Raw genomic sequence first — 11,229 nt, forward strand, 5'->3', positions numbered from 1 at the left:
GGGCCCGCACCGCCTTATTTCCCCGTTATCCTCACCGCACCGCACGCCCGTCTCACCTCCCGCCGCCCCGGAGCTGCCGGGAAGAGCTGTGCACGGCGCAGGCGCGCCCACGACAGATGCGTGAGCCGCGGTAGGCCTGAAGTAAGTCAAGACTGAAATCCCTCAAGTGACATTGGTAAAAGACTAAAGAAGTACCCGCTTAAAGAACTGCTTGCCTGCTTTATAACCTGGTGGCATCCAAACAACGTTACTGGTCTTGTGATAAATCTGCATATTGAGATAACTATTTTTATATAAAGGAACGTATTTTCACATACCTAAGCCTGGTGTCCGTTTCTGGGGGGATTGATGTGTTTACTGCGTGTATGATTATGATTGCTTAACCAACAACACCTGAAGAATCGCCTTGGCTGCTCACACCACGCACCTAGAGGGTGAGCAAGGGTCATTCCAAAAGGGGTTATCCTTTGCCCTGACGTGGTGGAGAGGGTCCCTGCTTGACACAAGGACATCCTTGCGCCAATCAGAGATCCCCGAGTCTAACACTTGCATATGGGTAATACAGCAGGGTTCACTACAAGAAGTTGGGCAATTTGAGTTATCAAGTTCCAATAACAGCCAGTGTTAGAAAAGGTTTTTTTATCCCCTCATACCTTGCCTAGCCTCGTCTATCAGGAGGGTTCGTTTGATTAATTTAAAATTGAACTTCCCTATATTAAAAACATATCCCTGCCGATATCTGTGTTTGCCGCCAATACTGTATTACCAAACACAATTGAGTTGTTAATGCACAAGTTTATTAAAGGTTTTTAGAGTATTGTTCCTCAAACGTCTAAAAGTCAACGAGGCAGAAACCAAAACAATGTTCTCGGAAAGAATATCCACGACAAAGAAAATCTTAAGGTGAAAGGACACCTATTGAAACAAATACTGACCTTTACACAATCAATCAGGTAATATAAAGTGCAGCTAATCACCCAATAGGGTATCCAGGCACTTGTAGGTCCCAGAGGCTTATTAGAACAGCCAAATCTTGAGGGCCATTGGCAATTCAGTAAATGAGGTGATGGTTCGGAGTTGCGTGGGGAGGCTGTTCCAGGTCTTTGCTACGATGTGGGAGAAGGAGCATCCTCTACTTCTGCTTCGGTAGATGTGGGGAGTATGGGCAAGTGAGAGGGAGTTGGAGTGTAGTCTTTTCAACAGTTGATGGAAGTTCAGGTGGTGGTTAAAGTAGGCAGGTCCTTGGTTGTGTAGAGCCTTGTGTGCATCGGTCAGAAGCTTGAATTGGCATCTCTTCTGTACGGGAAGCCAGTGGAATTGCCTGAGGTGGGGTGCATTTTGGGTTCGTCGAAAATGAGCCTGGATGCGGTGCTCTGTATGGTCCGAAGTCTTAGTAGGAGGTGTGCTGCGATTCCTACGTAGAGGGTGTTGCTGTAGTCCAGTTAGCTGGAGGGAAGTGCCTGTGTCATGGTGAGTTTTGTGGTTAGGGGTAGCCACTTGAAAATTCTTATGTAGCATGCGGAGGATACAGCGTTGATCTGTGATTTAATGGTGAGCTTGTTGTCAATGCTGATTGTGAAGTTTCTGCTGTGGACGGAGGAGTGGGTGTGGGTCCTAGATCTAATGACCACCATGAGTCATTCCATGTGTTGCTGCTGTTACAGAAGAGCAGTACTTTCGTCTTTTCTGGGCTCAGCTGCAGGCAGTTGTTCTTTATCCAGTCGGCAATGCCGGTGGCGTAACATAGGCTCCTGCGGTGTGGGGGGCCTCTGAGCTGCAGTGGGCCCCCTCAGCACAGTACCCTGGCCTGCGAGCTCTGAACTGAGTCCGAAGGAGGGGCCCTCCATGTACCTTGCAGAGGGGCCCCCTCAGGTTTCGTTACACAACTGGGCGACGCTTGCCATGCATCTGTGGAATTTTGTTCTGGTAGTGGTGGGTCGTCAGTGAGTGAGAGGATGAGTTGGGTGTCATCTGCATAGGAAATTATGTTTCGATCGTGGGATCTGACGATTTTGGCGAGCGGGGTCATATATATTTACTCATCTAGGTATAAGCTTTTCATATAGTTTCACAAGTTGCCTATATTGCAAAACAATTTAATTACCAACATGAAAGTACTTCCTTGAAAGATGTAAATGGGTTTATTAGGCTCAAACTTTAGGTATGTTTGGGAGATGTTCTAGGTATAATTGCATACTGAACAATATTCTGGTGGTAGAAAATGACTTTTGGAGAGACATATTATCCATGGGCAGAGGAATCCTCTGAAGCCATTTAGCCTGCAGCTAGGCTTAAAAGCAATAGAAGATGTCTCAATTGATTTACTTAGAGGTATGACTGAAGGATGAGTATTTGTTATACAGACTAACTCATAGTCATATATAGTCATATATAGCTCTATTCGGAGTCACAACAAACATCCATAAAAGCAATTACATAGATAAAAAACAACAAACATCAAGTTCATTTCACTACATATAAAAAAGGATTAAAGGCAGTATCATCATAGGATCAAAATAATAGACAGCCAACTAATTAAATTAATTCAGGTACATATAAAAGGGTTGTAAACATAAGGACAAATTACTAAAAGGCCACTACTACCCAAAGTTCCATTACACATTTATACAAATATAATCCTAAAATGATTAAAGTGATTAAGTGATTGTATAAGTGTGTATAACTGTGTAAGTGATTGGTTTGTCTTTGATGGTGCCTAGCATTTATGCATTGTTGTTGAGTCAATCAAGGCTCTTCGAGTTTATTTCATGATGTTGGTCTTGTGGTGTATTGTGCTAATATGTTTTAAAATATGAGAAATCAACAAATTAAGATATCAATTTTTTTAAATGTAATTCAAACAGGTTGTCATGATTTTGTTTCTTGTCGCCTTGACCATTTAGTTGGCTAAATAGATATCAGCACTGGCGACTTTTTTGTTGTTTTTTGATTAAGGCTCAGCCTTGCTGATTCGAGCCAGACCCTGTGCTGTTTTACAGTCATCTTCTTTATAGCATAAAAAACTGCCCAGAGGAAAGAAGACATACTGCAGCAGATCTCTAATGTTGGTAACGACTGCAAGTACAAATAAGCAGGATGGCATTGTTTAAAACCTAACTGCCTTATAATTGGAAAAATGTACTGCTTCCTATACTTAGAGTAAAATGTACACAAAAGAACCACATGCATTATATTCTGCCGCAGCCTACCATCACACGGACAACTTACCAGATCTGTTGAACACTCGTTCATAGTGGGAAAAGTACATAATCTGTGAAATATATCCAATCTTAGACGTGTAAGCACAAACCTATGCCGTTAGTTTAAAACAGTTGTAAGGTAAGGCTGCATATTAAAAGTGGTTAATATCAATTGATTGTATAAAACAAAAGATTTGGGGAGTTCGGTTGTCAGACTAAGTTTTTCCTAGTGAGCCACCACCAATGTTTTCAATGTCTTTCTGCTAATGGTAACTAGTGTCTCTGGTTTATCAAAATATTCTGGATGGGCCATGTCTCCAAGGAACCACTGGACATACGTCAGCCATGGGATAGACCTATATGCACTTAAGTTAAGACAGTCCGCAATTATCGCTCAGTTGAGAGCTGTGTAATTTGAAGTCCATATTTTGTGCCACAGCAGAATTGGTTCAAGCTTAATTAAATTAGTAAGAAAAGGGGCGCCCAGTTCGGAGTGAAGTACATATGCTGATGTGCTTTTAGGGACTAACTCAAAGAGAACAGATGAGCATAGAGAGAACTGCACATTTCTCTTGGTTAATGCATGTTAGTAATATCTGAGCCATAATAGGTTGTGAGGAAATATGCGTGTTTTGTTAACAAGGGACAATGTAATTACTAGACCTGATTGTACTTGGACACACAAAAACTTTACAGGATCCTCAGGGCAGGGTATTAATATCCATGCCCAAACGCTGGCTTCTAACAAATGCCAATAGCGGCCAATTCTGAGTGTCCACATTTTTAATGTTTATCAGTCCACCCCACTTCTACCTCCGTTCGGTAGTGTGTACAAAAAGAACAAGCATTTGCACTACAATAGGTCTCGCATTTGCGAGAATTTGAGCTACTGGAATTGTAAATGACTATGCCTTTTATTTATGTGTATTGAAAACCTGCAAGTGGTGCTTAAACATGCACTTTGTACTTGTAGTCCTCGCTTACGAGAAGGCTGGCAGTAAAAGTGGCGCAGTTACTGCCAGCCTCGCTTCTCGTAAGCAACAACTGCAATGTCAATAGCTCAAACTCTCCCAAATGCGAGACCTGTTGCATTGCAAATGCTTGTTAGCTATGTGATTTTCTAATGTAGCCACTTTTATTTTGGTGCCCAGGCCTAGTTTCTGTTCCAGTCCGACCCTGCCTCCAATCTATCACATAATTAATCAAAGGGTTTACCCTCTGACCTTAGCTACTACACACTAAAATCATATACCCATAGCTCAAGGAATAAGACCGAGCCACCAGACCGGGAAAATACCTGGAGGACAATACCATAAAACATAACCGAAAGCAGATTCAGACTCATGTCTGTGTAAACTGCTCAGACTGACGAAACTTCTCAGTTGTATTAAATAACACCAGTAGCATGAGGTGCGCTACACCAAAGACGATAACATAAGCTGACAACGTTGGTTACTTTGTGGGAATCACCTTTCCCGTTTTCAAATTTGTTGTCTGAATGTGGACAATTCTTATTATGTGGGAGTCATTGCTGTTATTGTCTTGTTTGATACTTCATGCACCTCACATGAACTGTTAATGAAATTATTACACTAAATAACAAATGCTTGTTTGTAATTCTCCAACGATAAAATGCCTGCTCTGGGTCTATGGATTGCGTCAAGGTAAAACAAGAAATGATTGCCACGCTACTTTTGAGATTTTAAGTTAAAAGCCCATGAAATTGCATTTTTTCTTTTTATTTAATGTGAAGGTTTTATAAATTCCCTTTTTGGCTGCTAAGAGGCCATTTAAATGACAGAGCTTGTATTTTGACAGTCACCTAACGTTAACAGTATAAAGGCTCTGGAAGACTCATATTCTACATGAACCAATTTAAAAAGAAGATAAACAATATATATTAACGCATCTTGAAAACATACGTCCACTAAAGTTTGATTTTAAAAAATTGGTAGCATATGTTGACAAAGTTCTCAATTTTTTCAACCCCCATATGTGGCCTCTTAATTTCCTAAACCACTAAGTTTGTTTACTGACCCATACCTGATCACAATTAGGTAGGAGCATAAAAGGAGCATTCCTTTATAATTGTGATTCTGTATTATATGTATCAATATCTTGATTGGTTACCAAAGCCTCTAAGGGGGTATTAAGTGATTTGCAAAATGGAGGGTATCCCATTAAGACACCTTCAACTTTGTGATTGGTGTCTGCAGCCTCAGCATATACTGCCTATTCACCCCAATGTTTTCACAAACTGACAACTTTTTTTTTTTAATTTCGCACCGTTGACTTTTAGAAACACAGGCTGCATTAAAAAACACAGTTTGACTTTTATGAAGACAAACAGGGATGGTGATCTGATGTTCTCTGCAGTCGACCATTCCTGTGTTTGTAGCCATTCACGGAGGTCACAAATAGCAATCTACCTAAATAATATTCACTAGGCAAGTCGTGCTGCAAACTCCCACCCCATACTCTCCTACACAACTGGAGATTTTGTGACCTGACCAAACAGTCGATGCGCAATTTCTGAGCGATGTTTACGACGTCTGTCTTTGTACATCAGGCCCATCATTTCTTTTTCCCCCTTGTGTCATAGATCTCGGGGAAAGTGGTTAACAACACTTTAAAATGTCTGACCTAATGATTATTAAAGATACAATTACCCTGCGTTATCTAATTAGATCAGTTCTTGTGTAGTAGTCTGTTTCAGGTTTTTAATGGCTGCATACTACGTTTAATACATTTATATGAAATAGTCCTGTAGATGTAATGTGTGGTTTACATTACTAACATGTTGTCTTCCAGGTTTTATTGTTGTAATCACTCTGTTATTGTATGAACGTGTAAACTGTGTGAGCTTACAATAAACTAGAGTGTGCCTTTTACAGTTTTTATTTATTTTTAGCTCTGTTGTGCTTATGTTGCTTATGTTTAGAGTAAATACAGAATAACACCAAATTTGTTTGAGTAGAGGCTTACAATCACAACCATTTCATTACATAATCGTAAATGGAGCACGCAGATGATGTAACTATATATTAAAAGAGAAGATAATTGCAACGACATACATTGTTGAATAGAATTAACTCTAAAATGAAAAGATGAAAAATTCACTCTGAGAAAGTCCTATAATTAGTTCAGTTTTTCTGTGGCTTCTCGGTTTAGGTGTGACACAATAATGTAGTTCATTTTTCCTATGTATTTAGATTCACAGTTGCACATTGTACTACTCTGCATCTAATTGAACACTTTTGCTCACGTTTTAATGAATATATTTATATTTTTCATTTCAGGCTGATGACTCCAGAGAGTGAGATTCGATTTGTCCACAAGCACATGGGGTTAGTTCCTGGCTGGGGTGGAGCTGCCAGGCTGGTTCATATCATAGGCGGTCGATGTTCTCTTCAGTTGTTAAGTTCTGCCCATAAAGTGAATCCTGAACAAGCACTGGGCATGGGAATTATTGATGCCATTTTATCTTCGGATGACACAGCTTTAGATGAGACACATAAATGGCTCTCACAGTACACCACAGGGCCAGTGGAAGTCATACAAGCTATAAAGAAGGTGGTTGTCTCAGGAAGGGAACAGCTGCTAGAAGCTGCACTGAGAACTGAGAAAGATATATTTGGAACAGTGTGGGGTGGTCCTTCCAATTTACAAGCTTTGACTCAAGGGACAAAACACAATTAAAGAAGGAACCTTTCCCCACAAAAGATGGTTAACAAGGCTATATATGTCAATGCTCTAAAATCTGTCAATTAGGCAACCAAATCCTTACATTTGATTACTAAAATGTTGATTCTCTTCAAGACCATATTACAAAGACTGGACATAAATGAATAAGAAACAATTGATTATGATATAATCATGCATTGGAAAAGGAACTTCGACCTAATTTAGTGTGGCCTTTATTTTATATAACACATTTTAACTTTGATAATTGCTGCAATATTTTGACTGTCACTGAAATGTTTGAATTCTCCAAAGATAATTTTCCATCTTTCTCCTTCTTGTGTAACTTAACAGAAGAGGGTACCACTTCCTTACAGGAACAGCTACTTTCCATAACTGTTAGGTCATTACGACCCACTTCTGAATTCCTAGCCTCCTAGCTGACAAACTCGGAAATCAGACGTTATGTCTGCATTCCGTAGACTTCCACAAAAGCCTCATATGATGCGTGATGTCGCTCTGTACCGTTCCCGAACTGTACCTCTTTGACAAAAGTTTTTTTTTCTTTATGATGTAATAACGTTTTTTTTAACATCGTAATGTCTAAAAATCTAATTCAAGGTTTCTACTGCAACATCAGAGATGTTACTGAAATAGAAAGTTGTAAACTCATACTAATGGTGTACAAGCAAAGTTATAAGAATTATGAAACTACAATATTGTGTTTTTATAATACACTACAGTGGATAATTCGGGTGTTGTACTATTTATTAAACATTATCATGTAAACATGATTTGTCTTCGAAGAAAGATCTAGACTGGAGCGGATAAATGTTTTTAAAAAGGTTTTTATGTGTTGTGATCATTTGTGTAACAATAACCTTTTAGATTTTCTTTTGCAGAAATCATTGACCACTTAAGTATATCTTGTATACTCCAAGGCGTTCTTATAGGGGTATGATGTTAGGCATGGCCCTCATCCATACCCCTATAATCAGTTTAATTTACCATCCCTTTTGACATCAGGTTGTGGGCCTGCAACAGTCATTTATAGGATGAATACCATTGATCAGTATAGATGCATTAATGGAGGAAATGTTCACACTTCTAGAATTAATCGTTTATTATGGGTTCATTATTAAACTATTTAAATAACTAATTATCAGTCTCATGTACCTTTGCCTAATCTCGAGTGCAGTACTCAAATGTTTTCCTACAACTAGAACTTTATCTTCATTATCAAAGAGCTTCAAAAAGCCAATGACATCAGCTGTTGTACTATGTGAATATGGAGAAAAAACTTTGATGAAAACAGATCGGTGACCCCAAATCTCTGAAATGCCTCTTTGATGAAAGGCCAGTTTGGTGAATTACTAAAATGGTGAAAGAATATGGAGTGTTATGAAATGGGGTCTGGTTGTTATGTACAGCCCTATGATACTCATGGGTCATGTTTCTGCTTTATAAAAATCTATAAATAAAAATGAAATAAAAGGTATCCCGCATCTGGAAACACAATGCTGGACACTAGCACTGCGAAACAGGTAATGAAACAAGCATTGGCATAGCCAATAGGTCTTGCCTTTGGGGCCTTATAAGTGTTCAGCCAGAGCTATCGGCTTTGCCAATGTTTTTAAGCTATGTTGTAGAGCATTCTACATTTATAAGGACAACCAATGTGTGGATATACGAGATGAAAGGCTGTGTGTCTTTGTTATAAGTGTTATTTATTGAATGCCTTACACATATTTGAAAGGGAGCGTGTCTTTTGTTTCTTAGGGTTTATGTAGCTTGGAAAGGGAGCGTGTCAGCATATTTTTTTGTTTTGTTAATTGGTTTTTGGTCAGCGAAAAGAGACACGCTGCCAGCATGCAAGCTGATTTTAAAGCCTCAAAGCTTGATGTCTACTTTTTGAGAGCAAGACGGGTGCGAGAAGGAGGGAGGGGTGGCGGGAGAGGACTGAAAGGTTTGAGCAGTTCCATTTGGCATAAGTAGTAAAGTTTGTCTCCCAAAAACTTGTAGTAATGCTAAAAAGTTGAACAGGTTTACAGAAGAACACATCTAAAAAGGTCAGAAAATTGTCAGCAGGTTCGAGGTCTGAGACTTCATATCATGAGAACAGAACCACCCCACTTGTAAATTCACCCAAAGCTCCCCTGAAAGAAAACCTCACTCAAGCACCCTACAACACATGAAAGGGAGATCAGACCATCTTTCACCATGAACCACAGCTGTTAAACACAACAAGTACGCATCACTGATTCGTGAGCCGGCTGCCTGCTCTGTTGTTACTGCTCAACCCAGAAAGGGTTCAAACCTGTCAACCACCCACATGGAAATACATACATGCATGCTAACGGCACCTACAGACTGCGCTGTGCAGCCCCATACATCTCTCAGCTCGTCTAATGCATATTCAGCGTACAAAGTGTATGGAAGATCTGCCAGCCTAAAGAGCTGTATAAATGTCTTGATGATATCCAGGGGAGGTGATTCATCAACAGCAAAGTGTGGGTTGCATAAAGCCCCACTAATTAACCTACAAAAACGAACAAGGAGACCCTAAAAGTCTGACGGGACAAAGGGTAGATGTATGCTTTAGAGAACAGTGGTCAATTTAGTAATCAGAAATTGGAATTACAATTATTGCCAATGCATAGTATGATTTTTAATTCACAGTTGAGTGCAGCGCAAGGATAATATGCAAAGGGGTGAGTGAGCAGGACGTGGCAGGGTAGAGGGAAATCAGCCGATTTCCTTACTACAGGCAAGTGACTTTAAAAAGTGACTTTTCAATATGTCTAAATGTCAATAAGCATAAAGTCACAATAAGGTTACATCTCATACTCCACAATTGGATACAAATAGAGTATAGAGTTGAAGATGTATGTGTTGACGATGTTTCAATCCCAACTGAGGTATAGGGATCTCATCAGGACTAAGCAGTAAAACAAGTGCCTGGGAAGTAGCCTGGATAAGAGTAGGGGAGGGAGGGATGGAGAAGGGGGTGAGAGAAGAGAAGTAAACAAAGTTAGGATAGAATGACAAGGGGGTAGTGTAGCAAGAGCACAGTCCAGCATGCAATCCTTATTCGGACTCCACCATGCAACGCGCTTAATTATACTGACACAATTTGGCCATCGCTTGCCTCATCAGAGCAATTTCCCATTCTCAATTACGCGTAATTCACAATAGCTAAACATCCCAGCATGCAACCCTTATTCTGACTCCATCATGCATCGCGGTTAATAACATTAACAGCATGTTCCTGTTGCATCATAGACTTTCCTTGGGCCACCTGCCACTCAATTTCTCTCACACTCTGTGTCCCAATAGGCCTATTTTAAGCAATGTTAAACTCCTTTCTCTTGTGCTCTTGCTACACTACCCCCTTGTGATTCTAACCTAACTTTGTTTACTTTCTTACAAACAGAAGTGACACAATTCGATTTCAATCGCCTCCCCCTCTCCCACCTCCGGGTAAATCTTTTGCATTCCCTTGGGACATTAGCATTTCAATAAAACACACACACAGCATGCTGATCAGATTACACTTCCCTATATGCTAAAATGCACGCATCTTCTTGTCTTTGGGGGAGGGGGCATGCGGAACATACATGCTTTGGCAGTACACGAATGACTGTCATTCAAATGAGCCATCCAATGTACTACATATACACAAAAGTCATGCTCAAGGGGCCCAAACAGATATTGCATCTGGAACACGGGTAAAATTCCTCTCCATTCCAGGACAACTGGGCAGAATGCAAATGAAGACATTCAAAAGTATCAAATCGTTAAAAACATGTAGAGTTGCTAAAATGTCTACATTCCAGTGCTAATTCTGCGGTACTGAGACCTTGTCGTAAAAGTGACAGATGCCAAATTCAATACAAACTGAGTTTCACATTGCCTTTTGTGTTGTTGGAACAGCAGTACTCTGCAGTCCACGAGCTCCCCTGGCTTTTGTGTCAATTGGCCTTGGAGGTGGAAGCTGACACTTCCTTGGCTCCCCCAGTTAACAAGGCCTTTTTTTCTATTTTTCTTTGTTGGAAAGGGAACCTCTAGTCACTTTTTAGGTCTCGCCTTCGCAGCGCGCATGCGTTGCATAGGAGGAGACCTCTGAAATCGATTCTCTTTTTAGCCCAAAAACTTGCACGCATTGCATTGCTTTCAATGGCAACGCATGCACGTTTGGCGATTCCCTTGCAGGAGCGAGCTTTGGCGACATCTATTTGTAATTAACTTGCCAACAGATGGTGCCCCATGCTCGCTCCCGCAAGGGAAACGCTGTGTGTGCTTTTGGCCGCACTCCCCCACTGCATGCACGAGTACTGTTTCACTTTCA

General features: G+C 40.4%; 1 protein-coding gene across 4 annotated transcripts in view; it reads left to right on the plus strand.

The window, feature by feature from the left end:
- ECHDC1 (ethylmalonyl-CoA decarboxylase 1) overlaps nt 1-8,037 on the plus strand; it is a 356,958-nt gene extending 348,921 nt beyond the window's left edge. For 2 of the 4 annotated variants that reach the window (XM_085611862.1, XM_085611864.1), the window contains exon 6: nt 6,500-8,037. In XM_085611862.1, the coding sequence (XP_085467988.1) occupies nt 6,500-6,899 (400 nt within the window). In that variant the 3' untranslated portion in view covers nt 6,900-8,037. The remainder of the gene's footprint in view (nt 1-6,499) is intronic. The other 2 variants (XM_085611861.1, XM_085611863.1) reach the window with 1 other exon arrangement.
- The last annotated feature ends 3,192 nt before the right edge of the window (nt 8,038-11,229 follow it).

This window comes from Triturus cristatus, chromosome 6, assembly GCF_964204655.1.
Source record: "Triturus cristatus chromosome 6, aTriCri1.1, whole genome shotgun sequence".
Classification (NCBI taxonomy): Eukaryota; Metazoa; Chordata; class Amphibia; order Caudata; family Salamandridae; genus Triturus; species Triturus cristatus.